We start from the raw sequence: 24,048 nt of genomic DNA, 5'->3' as shown, positions 1-24,048 counted from the left end.
GCAAAGACAGATTGACTGTGCAAAACCATTCATACACACATACTCAATGGAGCGCTGACTGTGTGCTCTGACTGGTGTCATAGGAATGAACCAGACACAGAAGCTGCTGCCCTCAGGCAGTTTAGACTACCACGACCTGGCAGAATTCAACAGACAGCTGAGGTCTATGTACTTCTCCAGGCACAAAATAAGGCCACATGGGAGACTTGCACTGAAGGGCACATGGGAAGAGTTTCTATTAGTTTAGATGACAGGTCATCAATGTCACAAGCAGGGAAGAGAAGATGGGAAGCCTAAGATGTGACAGATGGGGCTCTGAGGGCTGGCTGATGGCTTAGAGAAAGCAAGGAAAAGACAAGAGCCCAAGAGCTGTCCACACAATGAATCTCTACAAAGCACAGCTTTTATTCTGGATAGATGCAGTGAACCTTGTGATCACTCACCCTCCCCAAACGGAAGAGCAGCAGCTTTTTAAAAATGACAACACAGGCAGCTGGAGAAGAGCAGCTCCTGTTCACATTTTTATTCACCCAGAGCAAAGATCTTAATAAGGAGTCTAGAATATTAGACTTTAATTTTTTAATTTTTCTTCAAATTTTCGAAAACTATACTTTCAGATTATTCCAGAACTAGCTCTATTGTAAACTACAAGGGACTCTTTGAGTTCTACTATGGCAAGTAGGCCTCATGTCTGGCAATCATGAAACCTGCATGCTATAGGCAAGGACAGCTACAGAGCTGGTCCTAGGGGCTGGCAAACAGTCTGCAGGCAGATGCAACTAAGGCCTCTATAAGAATCCATCCAGGCCACCCAGGCTTCAGCATACCCTGAGCATACCCATATGTCCCGAATGGAACCCCAGCCTCCTCTAAAGGAGCAGGGCTGTGACCTCTTCATTCTTGTAGTCTCGAAGTTTCCCCTGGAGGATATAGTTTCTTTCCTTTTCTTCATTTCCTTCCAAAATTAGTCTCCCACCCTCCCTCAACCCTGGCCATGTGTACATGTTTGTTAGGCAGCCTGTTTCTAGTCTGCTGACAGATGGTGGCAGCTTATACCTGTGCGACCTTTTTCATACTTCCCAGTGAGCTAGTTCACGGACTCCTTCCCACACTAGGTCTTGATATATGGCCTCCTGCAGCCTGTATTCTCTTCCCTGGTACGTGATACTCAAATGAAGGTAAGTACCACACAATGAAAGGGATATCTGTTTTCACATAAGCTGGAAGAATAAGCACTGCTTTAAAATCTAACAAATGCTCTGAGTACTCTAAATATTGATGCACAAAATTCTGCAGCAAGCTGTACAAAGCTCTTAGATGCCCTTCTTTCTGTAAGCCCATGTGTCCTGGCTCTACACATCTATTGTTTGTTTGGTACCCTCTGGTTGTTGAGCCCTGACTAGCAGCCATGTGTAACCCTAATGAGTTCTTAAACTGTGTATGCCTACTATTCCTCACCAAAGGTTGTGCACATGCCCACTAGCAGTTCACTATATTATTAGATGCACCTGTCCTTGACTGTGCACTTCTGCCCCTTTGTTTCCTTCTTGGCAAGGACAGATATCCTTTTTCCACCACCCACATGGATACTACCAAACTTCAACCTCTCAGTGCTGGTTCCCATTGCGCCTTTTCCTAACTTCCCTTCTCTATTTCATTCCTGTATCTCTGAACTTCTGCACCAGCCTTCTTCACAAACACACAAAGGGGAGCCTTTGTGGACTTCCTTCCTTACTCAGCAAGGCTGCCTGGCTTTACCATGGCTCAGGACTTGTAGGAGGCACAGCTGACATGTACTAAAATAGTTCTTATCCTAGGAAAAGCAGTCTTGAAAGTACCTCTGGGAAAGCCAATAGACGGATGCCACCCAGGGGTAGCTGCCCACAGAGAAAGCAGCAAAGACCCACATGGAGGAAACCTGGGAGCAGTCAGCCACATAGGACAGAAGGCAGGCCTCTCTTGATGGAACACCTCATTCATTTCCAGTTTGAAAACTGTACTCACATCAACACCCAGCCCATAACCAGGGCCAGCGGCAGAGGACAAAGAGCTTTTCATGGAAATGGTGTGTGTGTGTGGGGGGGGAGCAGGAAACACTTGGACAAAACCCTAGAGGAGCTTGTGTCCTGTCTCCTTTGCATAACACAGGATTCAGGCCACTCCCTTCGTCATCTAGCATACACCATGGGGTGCCACTGTTCAGAACATCAGGTTAAACACCCTGCCACTACAGACTGGAGGCATGTGTCTGGGAAACACATTGTCTAAGGAGGTACCCTGCTCCAATGCCTACATCCAATACTTATAAGACCTAAAACAGCACAGTGCTGTTGCCCCCCATCTCAGGCCCACTGCCTTTGAGCATCACTTTGACATGTCTGGGGGAAGGGGCATTCTACAGTTAATTTTACAGCTGGGCAAAAAGATGGGAAATTCTCAAGAATCACACAAACTCTTAGGTCCATACCTAAAGATTCAAAATTAAAAATCTAGTTGACGAACACACACACATGTTTATTTTTAGCTGAAGGTCATAACATATAGAGAAATCTTCAGACAACCTGTCTTATTTCATGCAAATGTTTTTAAAAAATTATTCTCTAAAAAGTATCAGCACCTCATTAAGATGTCTTTGGTTTAAAAACTATTAATGAAGCTAATTTAAAATTGTAAATAACTAGATGTGAAATGACTTCTACATCTCTGGGTTTCCACAGAGAAAACATTTAGTTCAAAGGGCCTGTGATGGCAGAAACACTTTCTTGATTGGAACCAAGCAGGTTGCCTGGAGTGGTGGTGCGTGGGGCAGGTAGAGCTGACTGCCACTGCTTCTTATAGCCTTGGCCAGGCCATCCTGGTCAGTGTGGTCAAAGCGCAAGCCAAACGTGCCAAGAGGAAAGTATCTGGAAAAGACCTGGGCAGGCTGCGAGACAGCAAAGGGCAGGGAGTGCTGGCTAGAAGGAAGGCTGGTTCTCTATAGGAAGGTCAAAAGTGTGGGGTGGTTTCAGGGTGAGCAGGGGTGGCGGGGGCTCCTTCACTAGGCCCTCCATCAGTTGAGGCCAGTGGTAACTGAAGGGGACTCAGATTTCTTCTTATAACAGGGGAAAGACAGCAGTGTAGAATGAAATTGTACCAAGGCTGCCACCCCAGCAGCAGCAGCTCCATTTACTCCACAGGCTTGCTCTTGCTGTGTGAAGCAAGTGGGGTAGGGACAGGACAGAGCCTGTGGAGGTCTGTGCCCCAGAAGCCTGCCAGCATAGCCAGTTCCAAGTCTGCAGACCTTTCTGGGTTCTAAGTCAGTTTGTTTACAGGTTAGAATTTGCATAGAAAAGAAACTGGAGTTAATTACATAGTCTCAACACTCTTCTGGTTTATCCTCCAGTCCCCAGAGAGATCATTAGGTCCTTTGCCACCTTGATCTGTTGGCAGTTGTGTGAACTTTTAAAGACAAGGAAGCAAAGGAAACCAAGTCTTTGCCACACACACATACTAGAGCAGCTGTTCTCGACCTATGGGTCTCAATCCCTTTGAGTTGATATCCTGCATGTCAGGTATTTATATCAAAATTTACAACATTAGCAACATTGCAGTAATGAAATAATTTTATCGCTGGGGGTCACAACATGAGAAACTGTATGAAACGGTCCAGCATTAGGAAGGCTGAGATCCACTGTGCTAGAGGGAAATGAAACTAGCTGCTCTGGTGTGGCCAGGAGACAGGAATTTGTTCCTATGACGGGGGTGAAGGCACTTGAGCAGGTGGAACCTTCACAGTGTTTTCTTCTGAGGACTGGCAAGGAGGAGTCTTTAAATACTAATCTCTGGGCCTTGTCACTGCACAGGAAGGAAGCTAGAGGAGAGGAAGGAGGAAGCAAGGAAAGCCAGGAAGGAGAATGTGGGAAGCAGGGGAAGAAATCCTGACCCAGGAAATACAGACACCTTCTGCCAGGTGAATCTAGCACCTCAGCCTTTCTTTGAACAGGTCACATGGAAGCCAGCTCCTGGAGCTCCTTGTCCTTGTAAAGATATTCAGCACCGACACCTGTTCTGTTGTTTTCTAAAACAAATGTCTTATTCTGTTTCTTGGAAATGTTTCATTTTAAATTCTGATTTTCATCCCCAAGATTCACATTAAAATCATTGTTCACAACCAAATTCTGTTGTCCCTCTGAAGTGACCTTAGGTAAGCCATCTAGTTGGCTGGTGCTTTCAGCAGGAAACTGGGACATGAGGGCTATGGAAGAGGGCAGTTCCTTTCATCCCCCTCCCCCGCTTGCAACAGAGGTGTCACTACATGTCTGAAATAAAACAGTTAGGCTCTGTCCCTGGTAATGACAAAGGGTAGAGATTCTGGAAATCCTCTCTGATCCTCAGAACCAGTCTGAGAAGCTCCTGCACCTCTGGAGATGCTCAGGAAAGGTATCTAGTAGGGTGTCTGGGCATGAAACACAACACCCAGCACTGCTTCTAGCAGAAGCCCTAAACTACATGGCACCGTTTGAACCTTGTTCCATGTGCTTGCTATAGACCATGAGAAAAATACAACAGTTGCTTTCAGCTGTCTCAGAACTATTAAAACACAAAGTTTTTACTGTATTGCTTTCTCTTTCATCAGATTCATATCTGTTTTATTTTAGTTTGCTTGATCAAACAGTAGTCTTCATTTTCAAAATACGGTTCATGGACTCCTGTGGGCCTCTGAGTCCCATTCAGGGTTTATGTGGTCCAAACTATTTTCAGTCGTAATCCAGGATATTACACAAACTGACTGCATACTGCCATTTACAGCAATGGTCTAGAAGCCTTGGCAGGTGAACTATTTCACCTGTGTGGGACACAGCAGTCACACTGCTTCCCCTACCAAACACTGGCAGTGATAAAAGAGCTAATCAATTTAGAATGTTCTCACTGGGCAAGTAAAAGTCATTACTTTTCTATGTCTCAACCCCAAGTACTTGTCTTTGTCACTTAAACTTCATGAGGGAGGAGGATGACCGTTGGAGGAAAAACATGCATATAGCTATCTGTAGGCTAAACTGGCAACATTCTCACAAACATATCATTTTCATATGAAGAACAGCTGACACGGAAACCACGGCTATTTAGACTGAGGTACTGGTACTTCAAGGAAACAACTGACATTGCTTATCATTGATGACACAAGTTGAATTTTCATAAAATTAGAATTTTTGTAACCTTGCATCTAATATATGAGCTTGTGGGCTTTCTAATACTGAAAATATTTGACTAATAAGAAAAACAATGCCATTAAATATAGTTTAATGTAGTTTAAAATGTAGTTTTAAAAATACTATATAATGAAAAGTGCTCACAGTTAGAGATCAGCATATTAACTCAGTACTTTCTAAATGGCCACTATACATTAAAAAGTCATGCCTGGGTAAAAGGTCTATTCTCAGTGGATTTTTATATAACCTCATTAACAAAGTTCATCTGATATTGTGTTAGTCTGTTCAGGCTGCTATAACAAAATACAAACCAAGTGGTTTAAGCCATAGAAATTTATTTCCCATAGTTCTGAAGGCTAGAAGTTCCAGATCAAGTGCCAGTCAGTCCAGTGCCTGGTGAAGGCTGTCTTCATGACTCCAGCATAGCAGCTGCTTCCACAAAGTGTCTTCCACATGTCAGAGGAGAGACAGCAAGCTTTCTGCGGTGTCTTTTAAGAATGGACATGAACTTATGATCTCACATAGTGTGTACTTGTATGTGTGTGCATTTTGTACATTTGTGTGTATGTGGCCACTCCTGTTATGGTGCATATACAGATGCCAGAGGACAACCTCAAAAGTCAGTTCCCAATTTCTAGTATAGATTGAGGCAATGGGCCCAGAGCTTCCAGGGATTCTCTTTGTTCTGCTCCACATCTCAAAGTAGGAGCACTGGGACAACAGATATTCACAACTAGGCCTGGATTTCCATGGTTTCTGGGAATTTGAACTCAAGCCCTCACATTTGCAATGGCAAGTACTTTTAACCATAAAGCCATCTTCCCAGCTGCTGCTGCTTCTTCTTTTCCTCCTCCTCCTCCTCCTTCTTCTCCTTCTCCTCTTCTCTTCTTCCTCTTCCCCTCCTCCTCCTTTTTTTCCCTTTTATTTCCCCTCTCTTCTCACTCATTTTTGAGACATTTTCTCTGAGTAACTCCATCAGGCCTTTAACTCACAAGCTTCCCGCCTCAGCTTCTATGATTACAGATCCAAGAAGACTTTCTGAAAAGGGGCCTTATAAGTGCTGCTTTGTTTCTGAGACTTCACATGCCTGAAGATATGCTTTTGTTATCTATCTATCTATCTATCTATCTATCTATCTATCTATCTATCTATCTATCTATCTGTATGTGCATTGGTGTTTTTCTTTTGTGTATGTCTGTGTAAGGTTTGTTGGGTCCCCTGGAGCTGGAGTTACATACAGTTGTGAGCTGCCATGTGGGTGCTGGGAATTGAAACCCAGTCCTCTAGAAGAGCAGACAGTGCCCTTATTGCTGTGCCATCTCTCCAGGCTCTGAAGATATGATTTTTGACTTTCAGTTTACTGACAGCTTAGCTGAGTACATTTTATAGGGATCCTAGCCTTCTAGACAGAAACAAGCTCTCTCTGCAGTATCACAAAGCTTCTAAGGTTGTTATAAAAGAGTCTGAACTTGCTCTGCCTTCTGATCTATTGTGTGTGGCTTTCTCTTGGCCCTTTATAAGGTTTCTATAAGCTTTATAGAAGCTTCCTGGGTCTTTTCCTTGTCTTCTAGATCCTGAAGCTCTATGATGATTTATATGTTAGAGATGACATGCCTCCACCACTGGGGTTGTGATGAGCTTTTTGCACCTGAAAAGTCACATTCTCTAGGAATGGATGGTTTTCTTCAGCATTTCTTCCTGTTTCCTCTGTTCTAGTTTCTAGAACTGTCAAAGATCAGATTCTGGGTATCTCAGGTTGCCTAGGTGTCTCTAATTTGCTTTGCTTTGCTTGTTCTGGAATATTCAACTTCATTTCAAACTAGAATCATGACTCTCTTTCATTTCTTCTATCCTGCTTTATATTTCTAAAAGTCCCTCCCCCCCAAAAAACCAGTCCTTTAAAGTTAGCTACTGTAGCATAAATAGCTTCTTCTCCTTATAAGTGTGCTTTGCTGACTTATTTTAGGAAAGATCCTTTCCACTTGGTTTTCTCTTCATGCATGAAGGTGAACTACCTGAGCTGCACATGGTGACGGGGCAGGTGTAGGGCTGAGGCAGGTGGATTTCTGTGATCTTATGAGTTCCAAGCCAGCATGGTCGACATAGCAAGTTCTAGACTATCCATGGTTACATAGTGAAACCCTGTCTGGGGGGAAAAGGAGAGAGGAGGCAGGGGAGAAGGAGAAAAGGGAAGAGAGGGACAGGGAGGGAGGGAGGGAGGGAGGGAGGGAGGGAGGGAGGGAGGGAGGGAGAGAGAGAGAGAAAGAGAGAGAGAAAGAGAGAGAGAGAGAGAGAGAGAGAGAGAGAGAGAGAGAGAGAGAATTCCAAAAGGCTCTTATTGCATATGCCAAGTTTACTGCATCTAAGCTTTACCGTACCGGACAGTGCTGATCCTTAAGGATGCTGAGTGTTTATTCTTTATTACTCAGATTCCTCAGAGAAAGATGGTCCCACCTCCTGACTCACAGGGTATAGGCCTGGCTCCTAGAACTCTGCAGTTGAGAGTCTTTGCATTTGGATGCCAAGACTTACCCAAATGCCCCTGAAGAACTGTACTATCAAGAGTGTGTCTGAAGCAGGCACACCTTAATTTGCATTAGCTATAGAAAAAAAAAATCTCTGGGTCTTCTGTTAAGACTAGGAGAATCAATCTTTTTAATGAACTTTCCACCAATACTGATGTCAGATTCACTTCTCCACCCCTCCCCCACCTCCCAGAGTTATCTGGTTCTGTCAACCTCTGATTTTTTGTTTCTTGGCTTCCTCTGTCCTGGCTCAGAATTAGACTTTCTCAGGACTGCTAAGTCAGTTACCACTCATCCATCTGCTCTCCTGGTTCCAAGATTTTGTTGCTGTTGTCTCCTCTCCCATTCTCTTTGTCCTTGTGGGTTTGTCTTTTTTTCTTTTTTCTTTCTTTCTTTCTTTCTTTCTTTCTTTCTTTCTTTCTTTCTTTCTTCTTTTTTTTTTAAAATAATCTCTCTACTGTTGTTTTAGTGAGGTTTTGGGATGGAATGAAAATCAGTATGGTTATTTAATCTTCCATCTTTATTTGGGACCTCTTTATAATTAAGTATCTTTTTGCACTTCCATTTATTATTATAACATATACATTTCTCATGATCTTTCATGGTATTTGCCACCAGCTTTGCAGAAGCCTGTGCTGAGTAAGCCCTAAGTTCTCAAACATGACCCTGCTGTGATGTTTACAGTTGCTCACTTTGAGGAGGGAACTGGTGAAATTTTAACCCATCTTCTTTCCTCATTGTGTATAGGGAGTGCTTGCTGACAGCCTTCTTATCTGTGTTTTCCTTACCTCATGTAGGATTGAAATGGTACTCTACTAATCTTTATTAGTCTTCATATTTCCAGCCATCTCACAGGATATTGCAGCCTTTATTGCCATCTTCCCAGGACATTAGTAGAACAGACTCCCACAATTCCTTTGTAGCCTAGCTTCCTATCCTGCTTTCCAGACGTACATCCAGCCTCACTGGATCCATCTCCTACCCTAAGCTCCCACCTCCACAATTAGTGCTCTCCGTTAGCTGCTAAATACTGGCAGTAGGGTAGGGTCAGTCTTGCCTGCTAGGTAGGACTGACTCTTCTGAGGCTAGAGCCCTAAGACATCTTCCCTACAGCAGCTACCCCAGACCTTCTGCATCCACCCATTATGAAACTTCGGTCTAGTGCAGGCACACAGTGGATGCTTACCATGACACACAGGATGGAACAGTGTTAAGTGGAGAATGAATGACAAAGTACAATTTGTTACCTTGCCTTCAGGGGTCAGTTTCCAGATCACAGAGAAGGTCAGCTTGTCAGTCATGGGGTTGAGGCTGCACAGTTCTTCACATAGAAGTCTGGGAAGCATTGGAACTACCTGTGAACAGAGGAGAGTTTCTGAGCATCCTTGTTCAACCTAAAGGAATCTGTCTCAGGCAGTATAGAGGCTGAGTTTTGGTGACCAGCTTGAGCTTCCAGAGTGGGCTGAAGGTGATGGAGGTTCACTTCTAGAAGCCTCTTCAGAAAGAGCACACTGTCTTACCAGAAATCACATCAACTAGCACCTGGAACTGGGACTTCAAGCTTCCAAAACTGTGAAAAACTAAAGGTGTGTTGCTTAAGTCACTTGAGTCTGTGATGCTTAACCAGCATGCTTACTTCAATGATTAGTCCAGAGCTCAAGGTCTCTTTCTCTCCCTCTCTTTTTAATTAAACAATATTTGTTCAAAAAATATCATACTTTAAGTTCCAAGACAGTATCTGATAATGTAATATAACACAGCTCCGGACATCAATGCTTTAGTGTTTGTCAAAACAAAACAACAAAAAAATTGTATCATGGGCCTAGACCAGACCCTGAATCAGAAAACACTAATGGAAAAATAGTTGAAATCCAAACAAAGGATGAAGTAGAGTTAACAGCAGTGTCCCAAAGGCAGTCTCTTAGCTCTGGTTGAGAGAATATGCAATAGATGATGCAGGTAATGGAGGCTCTCTGTCTTTGCAATTTTTCTGTACGTCTAAAAACATTTCAAAAGAAGAGCTTACTTTTTAAAAAGCTTTGCTTTCTATTAATTGATCTTCTATTATATATTTAAATATAAATTTATGCTTATTACACATACTAAGCCTTATCTATTTTTATAAACAAGTATGAGGCTAAAATTTTCTGTATAAAATGAAGAGCTGGGTGGGGCTCGAGGTCTTAGACCATCAAACAGCTGAAGCAGTGCAGTGGCAGCAAGTGTGAGCGAGTAAAGGAGGCTTTGACACAGAGACCTCAAAGTCAGACGCTAGGCCCAGCACTTCAGGATGATGCAGTCAGCTAGGACAATTCTGAACCTAGGTTTTCTTCAAAGTGAAATAGCTCTGAAATGCTCAATAAAAGTTAGCTCAAGGTATCCAAGTCCCTGTGACCCTTCGCTCAGTCTTCCTTATTTAGCCTTGCGCCCAGGTACTCCCCTCTAACACACATGGTTCTAGTTCGTGGGCCTTCCCACGGCAAGCCCTTCACCTGCCTTGCCTGCGCTCTGCTCCAGTTTGTGCACATGGTGTTCCCATTTTCTGGAACACCTTTCTGGACACTTTGCTTCAGGCAAACTTTGACATATCCTTCCAGATTCTGCTCCTTGCCATTTTCTGGCCTATCCAGACTCCCCTAGGCAGAGAATGTACTGTTTTGTAACTTCCCCTGCTCTTTCAGAGGCTGTGGGGCAGACCCAAAGAATAAGCTACTTACTCCACCCTCCCTGCTCTTCCACACCACTTCTATGGCCCTGACCACACTACAACCTGATGCCTTGTTAGGTGCTCCATGCTATGGAAACTCTAAGAACATAGAGATGTCTGGCTCTGTCCTTCTATCTAGTACCCTCAACATAATATGCATTATTAGTATGCAGATGACTGACTCCTGTTAGAAAATGAATAACCTGAGAGTTTTTTCTCTGTTTGCTGTAACACACACACACACACACACACACACACACACACACACACACCCCACTTCATGAAATCCTTGCCGGCAGAATTCTATAGCAGCGTCTTTACTTAACTTGTACTTTCAGTAGAAAGGGAAGAATTTTGGCTACCCTCTGCTAAAACAAAACAAAACAAAACACTACCAGCACACCCTGTGTCTGCCCAGGTTATCAAAACTGCTTTGCTCCTCCTACTAGTTAGATGCCAAAGAACTCAAGTTTCATGAAGAATCGGTGGTAGCATAATTGCATTTATTTTTTTAGGGGACAGTTCTTTTAATAAACTTTCTACTAGATCTTGAGGAAGAAATCGAATGGAATTCAGAGCAAACAGTCCATGTTCATCCAGTTTTGTAAATAGTGGTTAGGCCTGTGTCTTTCAAAGGAGAAGAAATTAAGAGGTTATGATCACATTTGTGGTTTGGCATATCACAGCCTCTCATAAATCCACTGGTCCTCCAGGGGTCACTGTGCATGCATTTCTGCTCAACCCAGAGTGGAGCAGGCTTCCTTGTGAAAGAGGGCTGTTGAGGTGGGGCCTCTCTTAAAAGCCACTTTCTCATATGTGTGCCCAGGCAGGTGAGAAGGGAGAGTAGTACCCTGATTCTATGCAGCATGTGGGCTATAATGAGGTCTGTCCCAGCATCAGGAGAAACTATGGGTCAGAGTGATGTGCAGAACACCAAGGATAACCAGGAAAGATTTCTTTATAGAGAAACTCCTGCTGTCAATAGCACAGGGCTAGTGCCTATGCTCTCTGGGCCCTGATATTTCTCTCCAGGTCCGCATTCATCACACTCCCTATTTAGCATGGACCTCCACCACAGTTCCCAGCTACCCGAATCCCATTGTCCCAACTGAAAATCATACATCAGTCTCAGAGTCTGCCTTCTTTGTTCTGGGGACTCTATTGTCTGAACACTGATGGTGACAGGAAATGTGCTGAGCTGTGCGGAGGTTTCACACTCATTATGGCTCACCTCAATTTACCCCACTACCTTATTCTTTCTCAATAGAAAAACCCAACTCTTCTACATAGGGAAGATAGACTGAGGCCCTTTCTAGTATTTTCCATCAACTATCCTTTTGAGCCAATTTCATTAACTTTTCAGGAATGCTGTGTCCCTTGTCGTAAGCCTGGTCTAACTGCTTGTAGCTCTTGCTAGTGAACTCCCTGCTCAGCTGGTTTGGTTCTCCAAGGGTAGAGTTGCCCTTAACTCCAGACTCTATTCCTTCCCCTAGTCACACTCTTCGTCTCTTCACTTGAAGTTTCTCAAAATGGTTTATGGTTCTGGCTTCTCCTTTCATTCTAGGTTCCCATCCGACCATATGATCTTTTTTTTTTTTTTTTCCATAGCGCCTGCCAATACAATATACCTGCCTTGAGGTGGTACAAAGAGGGTACCTCACTAGAGATGGTCCTAGGCTGCTGGGACTTCCAGGTTTCAAAATTCGGCATGTACCTTTAATCCTAGCCTTGGGAGGTAGAGGCAAGATCAGGGGTTCAAGGGCATTCTCAGCTTGGAGAGTTTAAAGTCAGCCTGGGCTACATGATATCTTGTCTCAAAACTAACCAACCAACCAACCAAATAACAATAAAAATCAAACCAAATCAACCAATCAACTATCAAACAAACAAAAACCCAAGACATAAAATTGAACTTAATAAGCCTCATACATAGCTTCAGGTATTTCAAGGTAATAATGGAAAACAGAAAAACAAAGTTTACTTCTGAAGTTTTTTATTTTTTAAAATATGAAAAACTTTTCGAATTTACATGTAAGCCTTATTTAATGGCAATATTAATCTCTGTATCCCAATTTTAATATGTGTTGTTGCTGAAACAAACATCAACACCCTTATTTTCTCCAGATTTCTGCATGTTCTTTACTTTTTGTTATTGATTTTTTTATTGAGCTCTACATTTTTCTCTGCTCCCCTCCCTGCCTCTCCCCTCTCCCCTGCACCCCCCCAAGGTTCCCATGCTCCAAATTTACTCAGAAGATCTTGTCTTTTTCTACTTCCCATGTAGATTAGATCTATGTAGGTCTCTCTTAGTGTCCTCATTGTTGTCTAAGTTCTCTGGGATTGTGGTTTGTAGGCTGGTTTTCTTTGCTTTATGTTTAAAAAACACCTATGAGTGAGTACATGTGATGTCTTTCTGTATCTGGGTTTCCTCACTCAAAATAATGTTTTCTAGCTCCATCCATTTTCCTGCAAAATTCAAGATGTCATTATTTTTTCTGCTTTGTAGTACTCCATCATGTAAATGTACCACATTTTTCTTATCCATTCTTCAGTGTATGTTTTTTACTTTTAAGATTTATTTATTTGTTTGTTTAGCATGGACGGTGGTGGTAGTGGTGTGTGTGTGTGTGTGTGTGTGTGTGTGTGTGTGTGTGTGTGTGTGAATGTAGCTGGGTGTCTGTGGCTGTGTGCATCTCATCTGTGCATGAGCAGAGGCCAGAAGAAGGTGTCAGATCCCTGGAGCTTGAGTTACAGGTGCTCTGTAAGGAAACCAGTCTTGTAACCTGGCTACTGGGTTATCGCTGAAGTTTGGTGATGACTATGCAGCAAGTGCTCTTAGACCACTTGATGATTATGATGCAAGTGCTTCATCTTCTTTCTTACTACATCTCATCTAGTGATAACCTGAACTCAGGCAGGTGATCTGCCAGTAATTGCTACATTCTCTGTTTTAGGAATTCTACCTATAATAGGGTCTATTGCCTTTCCTTTTCCCAGGAATCAATGAGCTGGATGAGCTGGATTCAGCAACTGGATTTGGGTCTCTTATGAATGAGAGGCCCTGATACTTTTGGTTGGACCAAGAAGCCTTCACTAAAGACTAACCCATAAGTTGGATATGGTGATAGAGACAGAGGCAGGAAGATCCTGAGCTATACATAAGTCTACAAGTCTACAAGAGCAAAAACAAAACATAGTAAGAGCAGGGTGGGTACTTACAGTCACTGATGGGAAGTCACATATACAAAGAGCTACTACGGAGAATCAGCTCTCTGCATCTATCATGATGTAGGCAGTAGCAATACCTGAAGAAATAGATTCTCCACTTCCCTACTCTTTTCCTCTCCCTCCTTCTTGCTGTATGATAGGGATTTCTGGAACTAGGGGTGACACTCAGCTAGATCCTATAGCCCTGATAAACCCGTTGGAGAGTATGTGAACAAGGGTCTGCCTCTGGGGGCAATTACTCAAAGCTTCAAGGGACAGTGATGTGGAAAGGATCCTGGCACTGAAATGCTAGCCCCGATTCAGGCTTAATTCCCTTTTATCCAGAGTGCTCAAGTGAGTTTATCCTTAGAAGGAAGGTCACTCAACTGTTCTTGAAACCCAGCATAACCCATGCTTCTTAGTTTGCCACTTCAGGCCTCTCTCCAATTTCCCCTCTTGGCAATCCCTGTAATTCATAGCTCAGCCAGTCCACACTGGCTCTAAAGCTTTTATTTATTTACTGTTCATATGTGTGTGTCTGTGTGTTGGGTGTGCCTGTGTGAGCTTCTGTGCGCTACCACAGAGGCAAGGAAAGGTTAGAGCCTCTGGAACTATATAGGTGGTTTTAAGATGCCAGGTAAGTGTTGGGAACCAAATCTGGGTCCTCTGTGACAGCAGTAAGAACTCTTAACTGCTGAACCATCTCTCCAGCCTGCAAACATGCTGCCCAGAACCAGGACTGCAGGACCAGTATTTCTCTCAGCTTTGCATCCCTGACACCTGGCACAGCAGTAGCGCTGCTACGTGGTGAAGAATGATAGAACTGGCAGCAGAAAAGGGAGAGCGCTGGGGAATGTCCTGACAGAGCTTAAAGGCTGGTGTAGGAAAAAAGGAGCGATGACAGGACCCTGACTTTCTAAGATTCTGGACCAGGGCTTGGGAGAGCTGAGGGAACTGGCCATTTAGGTCAATACACCACTGCCCAATACTGCTGGGTGGGGGTACCAACAAGACTATAAAATCTTACATGAGCCTCAGAGAACAGAAACATCTGCTAAAGCCACAGCAGGCAGGCTGGCCAAGTTCAGCAGTGGGTGAGCCAGGACAGCCCTGTGACCAGTTGAAAGGGCCACAGAGGGAAGAATCAATCATCTGGGTGCGGGGGGACAGGAAGGATGAGCAGTGACACCAGGCCAGACACTCACAAGTAATGGGGTTTCCACTATCTGAGAAGTCACACTGTCTTCTTAAGCTAAGCTGCCAGCTAGTTCCCCAGGTCACCCTCCCCTTACACCCTCAGTGCACCCCAGATCTGCAGCATACAAGTTGGTATTTTCTCCTTTTCTGAAGGCTTGGAGATTTTCACACCAAGGTATGTTCAACTAGCTCCCTGCTCACAGACTGAAGAAACCTAAAGGAAATACACAATATGTTTGAGAGCCAACATCTCTGCTTAAAGGGTTTCCTTTTTCATATCAACACTTCCACGATCCAGAATTTGATCAACTCTTTGCTACCCAGTTTGACATTAACAAAACAGCAGCACTAACAATCTGCTGGTGTCAGAAAGGAACATCTTAAAACTCTTTGGATTCTACATGAAGACAGGGTTCCAATACCAATCTTTGATCTCTATTATAAAGCACGACCAATAAAACATCCTCAAGATTTATGGGTGAGCTTTCATTCGAGCTGTTTCACACCTAAAATAACATACATGGCTGGGCCAGCAGACAGAAAGTTTAGGTTTAAGTTTCAACTGTTTAGGTTTTCTTTTACTTTTAAAACTTAATTCACATATTTATTTCTTTCTAATTACCTTAAAACTTAAAATTAAATTGTATTTCTTTTCCAGAGAACATATTAGCTGAGCAGATGTCACAGCCTCTGAAAAGAATAGGTTTGAGTACAGATATACAGTTGTCCCCATCCTAACAGAAACATCTTTGTCAAAAAGAAAGGGTGCATTTTTAAAATTTAAACAAATACTATTTAAATTTATCTTTCTCTTTATTATGTTTCCTTGTTAGCAAGAGTCACTGAATTGTTATACTGTAAGTCAAATCTCAACAAGAAGAATTCATTTAAAGCTAGTGAGCTAGGATCTGGACCCAGGATTGGCTCCACTGTATATTGTTCTACTCTCTGGGATCATTCCCCAAACCAAGCTTAGATTGTAACTCTGACTATCAGTCACCTATAAGTCAGCATCCTAATGAAAAGAAATCAGAGCCACATTTCCTATAGAAGGGCAATCAACCGGAATGCCCAGCCCCCTTCCCTGGAGTAACAGAGTTGGGAAAAAATGATTTGGCCAAATGAGAGAGCAGAGAATATGCACAGGAAAAGGCAGCTCATCCAGTTTTTAAGAAGACCTTTATAGGCAAAGTAAAGTGAAAACAGCAGAAAAGTTCCTGGACACAGTCCTTTAAGAAACAAAACCGAGAAGGAAGAAAGGTCAGAGCAGCGGTTCAAAAGCGTCAGAATGCACAGCTCCTGCGGTCCAAGGTTGCGGGTCGGTGCCTTGAGCTCCTGCCAAGCTGGAGGCAGGCTGGGCAGTGGAGGCTCACAGCCCTTCTTCCACCAGCTCTCCACCTTCAGAGTTCAGCAGCAGAGCCTCAATAAGCACTCCCAAAGAGATTCTCAAACTGTGACAGTCACGAAACCAAAGTAAAGGGAACAGAAAGTGAAACAGTTATTAATCCGATTTTATTCTTTTGTTTCTAATTTTGAAACATAATTTCTGGTTATAAAAGGAGAATTCAGTTGCAAGATAAGAGAAAACCACCTGCTTGGAGGAAGAGGCTCTAATGGCATCTAAGTTCTCGACTCATCTGACCGAAAGGCAGCGGGAGACTATTGTAAATGGAGGGTTTTTCACACTTACTTGACACAGCTTTTAAGTGCAACAGATTACTTCAAAGATTGAGCTTTCCATCACAACACTAGAAGTTTTATAGTTACAAGGGATCTGGAAGCTCATCTTCTTCTTGCAAGTCTAGACCAGGGAAAAGCTGGGTTTGGCCAATATCACTGTCAGGCAGGAAGTACACATGGGACACCTTCAGCTTGAGGTTAAGTGAAGCCAGTGTACAAGTATCAAAACTGCATTCTCAGAGGTTTAAGTTAGGAAGGAGGCTTTGGAGTTTAATGAGTTTTTTCCCTTCAAGATGTGTAGTATAGATAGCAAAAAAGAGACAAAATTGAATAAAGGTCACTCCCCCAGAAGTGAATGCACACACAGGTGTGTACACTCTGTGTGAGTGCAGACAGGTACATGGCATGCTGAATGTGTGGAGGTCGGGGATAACCTTAAGGTGGTCCTCACCTTCCAACTTGCTTGACACAGGGTCTCTCTTGTTTGTCACTGTGTATGCCTTTGTGGCCTGCCTTAATAGCATCTAGAGAACATAGCACCAAAGCACAAAATCTTTCTGGGGAGCATCAGGAAGTAGAAGTTCAAAGAGCCAGGAATGTATATGTTGTCAAGGTCTTATTTGTTAAATTGTGGAGGGAGCAAGAGAAGCCAACAAGAACTAAGAGAAAGGAAAGGTTGTTTAATAAATAGTATAAAAATGCTTCAGCCCAAAGCTACATGAAAACATAGACCCTGGAAGATCTCTTTCTTGGTCCTTTGCAGCCTCTACCTAAAATAAACAGGGATCTGAAGAGGCAGCAGCTGCAATATGAGGTCACACTGCTTGTGAGGCATAATTCATAGTCTGGTGTTCCTTCTTCCAACAGTGGAGGCACACAGGCAGTTTGCAGTAGAGAGAGAGAGAGACTAGAAAGCTATACCACTTCCCTGGGTGATAGTGTTTGGAAATTAACAGAGTAGAGTAAATATGGCACCTGGCTAGTCTCTGGACAGTGCTTGGGGCCATGCAAATAATATCCAGCTCCCAGAATGTCTTGGAGTGGGTTGGCAGAAGTGGGGGTAGATATTTTACCTTGATACAGTCAATGATCAAATACCAAAAGTCACGTTCTAGAGCACAGGATTGGGGAGGAAAGGTTCAAGCTACTGAGTTCATTGGAGCCAGACAGGAAGTAAATTTCAAGACACAGCCCCAAATAAGATGAGCCCAAATGAGCATAGGAGCACACCATCAGAGAACAAAAAGGCTAGAAGAATCTATGACCTACAGTGGAAGATAGAGACAAGTTATGCATGTTTTATTATGTACAGCTGTCTTCAGGGCCTACCACAATGCCTATAGATACCTGATGCTTGGAAAATAGTTGTTAAAGGGATGGATTCTCTTAGTTACTTGTAGGAATGTACCAGCTACACAGGAGGGAATGGATGTATTTCTTTCCTTTCTCCCTCTGCTTCTCTCTCTCTCTCTCTCTCTCTCTCTCTCTCTCTCTCTCTCTCTCCCTCCCTCCCTCCCTCCCTCTCTCTCTCTCTCTCTTTCTCTCTCTCTGTGTGTGTGTGTGTGTGTGTGTGTGCGCGCACAAGTGTGTAAAGACCAGAGGCCAACTGGGCATTCTCCTCCATTATCACTCTCCACCTTGTTTTTTGAGATAGAACCTTTCACTGAACCCAAAAACCACTGATTGGCTAGACCTGCTGAGCAGTGAGTTCTGGGGATCTGTCTCCCCCAGCCCCCACTTGTACTAATATTACAAATGCATATATCATACCCTGCTTTTATGTGAGTGCTGAGGATTCAAACTCAGGTCCTTACATTTGCATGGCAAATATTTTACTTATCAAGTCATCTCCTGGCCCCAAGAAGGGATATGATTTCTTCCTTTTATAGCTACGGTGAGGGACATCTAACAGCAGGCCCATCTTGGGGATTCTGTGGGCTACCTGTAAAGTACAGACCAGGACAGGTTTGGTACCCGTATTTAGAACAAGGATTGAAAAAGTTTCTCTAAGGCCTATTGTGCATAGTGAACTGTCATTCCACTCTGTATCTATTGTGTGAGAGGGGACACAACACAAAAGATTGGATGTGTTATTATCTAAACTACAAACCCAGCTATTTCTTAGGCCTTTCTTTGGAGCAATAGTTTGAAAACTGACCACTGTTGGAAGGATGTGACAAGGCTACTCAGAAGAGGAGATTTGAGATGAAAGCTTTGGCTTCTTTTAAAAACATGTGCAGTAACAGAGGGCAAGCATATTCCCAGTGCCAAACCTGTATTTTAGACCTTACTAGATCTGGGAAAAGATTCAGAAAAGACATGTTCTTCACAAATTAAAAATAAAGGAAGAATACTAAGTGGAAACACTTTGTAAAATCTAGGACACTCAAAGCTGATTTGTACCTTCTGAACCAAGTAGACACTTGTGGCTCTTTCAGCGGCCACCTTATCCAGAGAGGATCCCTCAGGAACGAAGTGACTCACGTCGGCGATGTGAACACCCACTTCAAAAGTGCCTGTAAGTGGATATGAAGGAGCATTAGCCTGGTTGGAAGGTTAGCAGAATCCCTCCTGGGATCCTTTCCAAGGGTACCTGTCACTCTCACAGACTCAGGCCCTGAAGCATTGGCCACTCACTGTTCTAGTCTTTCTTGGCAGCTACTTGTAGTTCCTGTGACTAGTACTGCTGTCACTTTCCTCATCCTATACTAGACAGATGAAGTGGCTTTTACTGTGAACAAATGAGAGAGCCATCTCCATAAACTATTTCCATTTCTAAAGGCATCTTATCTTTGGGTAAACCCATCACTGTATTTATAAAAGACAAATCTAGTGGGTAATAAGTTAGTCCTTTAAGGTTACAAGAAATGAGTTGGCCCTCTAAACCTGTAAGGCACTGTTTCTGGAAGCGTGGCCTTTCATCTACATCCATTGATCAAAGCCCTCAGACAGTCCTATGTCTGACCTGTCCATCTGGCCCCTGTATCCACTTACCTAGCCCTCCACACTTCTGTTGTTATGCTTTTAAACATGCATTTGGTGATGTCACTTCTGAGCTCACTGTTTATGGTCATGCATGGTCTCACCTCAACCTACATTGGTAGGCTTGCAGGATCTTTCACATAGTGTGGATGCAGTTGCCATAACAACCTTTCTAATCTGAATGCATACATCTTACCTTATCCCAATCAGAAGCTTGTCTGGCTGGTTCTTTTTGCTATGCTTGGGCTATCTCAGCAGGATCTGCAATCAGCAATCTCTTTACCTAAAATTGGTCTACTTAAAGAGAATCTCCAAGCAAGAAGAAGTTCTTCTGTCCTTTCTTTATTTGCCTGCTTAAACACCAACTGTGTATCCACTGATACTTGGATGGGATAATAGATTAGTGTGAGCTTACTCACACTAATATTAATAGTGAGTAATGGAGTGAATACTTGTGAGTTATTTACATTGGTATAGATTATTGTATATTGATACAAACTTAAATTATATTGAATATGTTCCTATTTTCATCTACAATATTTGTATACCTAGGCAAAGTTATTTTGTCATATTGTATGCATGCATGCTCCTACCTCTGCTTAAGACATTTTGTATACTGATACAATTTTAGGATATACTTATCATATCGCAAAATACATTTCTACCTCTGATCAAAATACTTATAGATTATTTATATTTTGAGATCATTGTCCTCATTTGTTGTACTACTTTATTTAAAGACTACTTAATATTTTAATATGAAGTCTTAGTCTTTAAGTTATATAGGTATTAAGAATTATAGGTCAATAGTCATCCATGTTTATCATATATATAGTTAGACAGAGAGATTGTATTCTGCATAGATAGGTAATCTTCAACCACTTTAAAGAGCTGTAAAATATGGCATTTAAATAACTTAGGGTTCTGTTGATGTGAGACACGATTGCTCCTGGCAGCACCAATCTATTCCTGAGAGAATGTTGAACACCAAAGACACTCTACTTGGAGCTTATTTTCTTCAGCTTTGCAAAATTGGCCTTTGGGCAAGGAACTGTCCATGCATTGACCACTGACAAAATGCACAATGTCTGGTCAGGACAAGCAGGATACAAGAAAAAAAAACTGTCAAATCTTGCCAAGACAGGGTAAGACAGTTTTGAAAAGTTTCTTGCCTCTGAAAATGGTCTGTCAGTTACTCTAGGCCTTAGCCAAAGTTGGTTGCTCCAACATTGAAAATGAAACATTGGGTGATTAACCAGGTAGCCAGTTGTCTCTGTCATTTGTTGCACATTTTGGAAGTTGCTTGATTACACTTCCTGCTTACTCAAGTAATATGATTTCCCTTTTCAGATGGGGTTGAAGACTAGATAGTTGAAGTTACTTTCCTCTCATGACTTGGCCAAGTTAATTCTTATACAAGACTTAAATTCATTAGATAAGATAATTATTAAAACATTTATCACGTTTCTTGTTTAACACATTTGTTCTTATTGTATTAGGCTTAGAACTCTCTTATTTAAACAAAAGGGGGAAGTGCTGTAGGAATGCCTGACGCTAGTAGCCTTTAAGTTACCCGCCCACTTGGGCGGAAACTTACATACTATATATGCTATTGTAACATATGAGTCCATGCTTTCTCTCTTCCGGCTGCAACATTGGTTACTGTTTCCTGTTTGAGCAGAGCATGGTGATCTGTGGGTCTACCCCTAAATAAATAACCCTCTATTATATTCAATTCTGAACTAGTGTGGAATTTCTTTTAAACGTCCTTCTTCAGATACTTATTGTGGTCTGTCCCCAGAACACTCGTCCTTGCCAGGTATCATAGTATATTTTTACTACCTTTCTGGAGATTACTGGGTAAACACTGCAAACAGGGCCTTTCTTGACTGTTCATGTTCAGTGCCTACAAGAGTGCCAGTGCATAGTGGAAACTCAATATTTATTGAATGGAATCGATAGTTTGTTTGTTTCTTTCTCCTGTCCTTCCTTTCTTCTAATAGCTCAACCACTACAAGGTGCACCAAAGAGGTAGTAACCAGGCTGGTGGAACTGTCCCTTAGGGCCACAGGAGAAGTATTTTATAAACTTAAGATTTACTCTTGAATGCCCTGTTAATGAACTTTCAAATATGGTATGCCATATGAATATAAATATACATACATGTATATTTACATGTGATATACACACATGTAATACATACATAGATATTCTTATATATGCATTTATGGAAATACATAAAATGGACAACATCTAAAGAGAATATGTATAAAACAAGCATTTAGCTTGGAGAAAGATACACTCAAGATACAAGCATAGGGTTGAAGGTGCTTAAACTGATCATGCACCTGATGAAATTCTACTACATCCCATCCTTGCTGACAGTGACTATTCTTGGCATAGGCATATGACCCAAACAAAAGTTTTCTGAGCCTGTTTTCAGTGCCAACATGGACTTTGTCCAAGAGGGTCTCTCTTCTGAACCCAGAAACGGGGACAATATAAGCCTGTAGTTACCAGGAACCACCTTCATTCACATACTCAAAGTAACATAGAAAATAACAAGTCTAAGAAACATGGGAAAATCCAGGGTGACCTCGTTTGAACTTCAGGATCAAGGTGGGGATGAACCTACTTTATTTGTCTACTTGGCCATTCCGGAGCTAATGAATACTCTTTCAGTTCTGCCTTGCTGAGAATCTCATCTAAAACCAAGGAGCTTATTAACGCATTCCCATTTGCTCCTTTGGTGACCTGTGTGACCAGTCCTAAGGCATTAGACAGTCTTAATGTTTTTAAAATTATATTCTTATTTATGTGTTTTCTACGCATGGGTGCAGGGGGGTGAGCATGCCATGATGTACATCGGTATGTTAGAGGAAAACTTGAGGGAATCTGTTTTTCCACTCATCATGTGAACCTTGGGGTTAGAATTCAGATTATCAGAGTTAAAGACAGGAGTCTTTCCCCACTGAACCATCTTACTGGCCCATCAGATATTTTATATGGAACACTTATAACTTTTACCTATTTCTTATACCTACTTCATAGAGGGTAATTCTTCCCTCAGTTTTTTAAAATGGGGGGTACTTAAAATGAAAAGTTCAGACAAAGCATAGAATTTATTCTTCAGTCGTTCTGATACACAGAGTGTTTTGTTTTGTTTTGTTTTGTTTTGTTTTGTTTTGTCGTTTCTTTCACAACCTTGTAGGAACATTTACAAAGGTGAAGCCAAGTCCAAGGCAGCCCAGTGGCTGCTATGAGGTGATGCAATGGGTTTATCTTCCATAGGGCTGGCTGGGGAGCTGGGAGAAACCAACCTGGCTCCAAGTTGAGCAGTCTCACTCTGATAGGCACACAGCTATGTTACTGGGTCACTTGGTGAATTGAACACGCCTGTTTTGCCTGATGCTCTAGGAACTTTACTCCAAGCAACCACAGGCAAGAGTCTTGGATGGCTCAGCTTCTAAATTCTAATATTTTAAACATTTAAAACCAACACTTGAAGAAGGTAAAATAAAGGGTCTTCTTTTGAAGTCAAGATTATAATATGTGGGCCTCACAGGTAAATATTGACTAAAGGAAAAGAGAGATGACTATTACATCATGATATAAACCATAATTTTAAACTTGGGATCTGTGTTACTATACATGAACTTTCTGAACTTAGTGAAAATTGACAAACTGACAAAGAGTTCATTACAGGAGATAAAACACAGTGGAGGCCAATCTAAATATATGTGAGGGACTTGAATTTCATTCTGAATTTCCTGCAGAGCCTCTCAACCCAGCAAAAGACACTCTCTTATTCTCTACTTTGGACATTTTTTATGAAAACCCTAAATAAATATTTTATTACATATATTTTCATAATGTGAACTTGCAGAACTCGAGACAGTGGCACTGGAGCTTTTATTCTATGAAAGAAAATATGCACCTCAAAAGGTCAGTTGTGATAGCGTTTGCTGTCAGGACATTGAGGACTAGTACAATGTTTTTAAAAATGCTCTCTCTTAACGTCTACTAAAAGAATATAATGGGATTGGAGAGATGTCTCAGTGGTTAAGAGCACCAGCTGCTCTTCCAGATGACATGGGTTCAATTCCCAGTACCTACATGGTAGTTCACAACTGTCTGTAACTCGTGTTTCAGGAGATCTGACAGCCTCACACAGACACACATGCAGGCAAAACACCAATGCACATAAAATACAAATAAATAAATGAATTATAAAAAGAATATAAAAATATTCCTCAAAAACTAAAAAATATAGTTTTCTAGATACTAGGGCAAAGGGGACGTCCATGAACTTTAAGGAGCAGTGAAATCAGGGAAAAAGAATCCCCAAAGGTCATTCATGCCTGTTCCACTTTGTACAGAGACTACAAAGCTAAGAGGAATACACACATTCCTTTGAATGACCTGAGAAGAATATCAGAATGTTTTCACTCATGTGAAATACTAATAGACTAGAGCCAGGGCTTAGAAACCACCCTTTCAAATCCAGTTTTTCAGCTGGTGCAACCACTTCTTGATAGTGTCCTGGCCATATCCTCAGGGG

The 24,048-nt window shown here is 42.2% G+C and overlaps 1 protein-coding gene across 5 annotated transcripts in view; it reads right to left on the bottom strand.

The window, feature by feature from the left end:
* Dis3l2 (DIS3 like 3'-5' exoribonuclease 2) overlaps positions 1 to 24,048 on the bottom strand; it is a 329,266-nt gene that overhangs the window by 68,453 nt on the left and 236,765 nt on the right. For all 5 annotated transcript variants that reach the window (XM_085697205.2, XM_085697193.2, XM_085697207.2 and 2 more), the window contains 2 exons: positions 18,909 to 19,021; positions 8,962 to 9,069 (listed from right to left, as the gene is read on the bottom strand). In XM_085697205.2, coding sequence (XP_085553331.2) covers positions 8,962 to 9,069; positions 18,909 to 19,021 — 221 coding nt within the window. The remainder of the gene's footprint in view (positions 1 to 8,961; positions 9,070 to 18,908; positions 19,022 to 24,048) is intronic.

Source organism: Myodes glareolus, chromosome 1 (genome assembly GCF_982192425.1).
Source record: "Myodes glareolus chromosome 1, mMyoGla1.1, whole genome shotgun sequence".
Classification (NCBI taxonomy): Eukaryota; Metazoa; Chordata; class Mammalia; order Rodentia; family Cricetidae; genus Myodes; species Myodes glareolus.
This window is presented reverse-complemented; position numbering and strand designations above follow the sequence as displayed.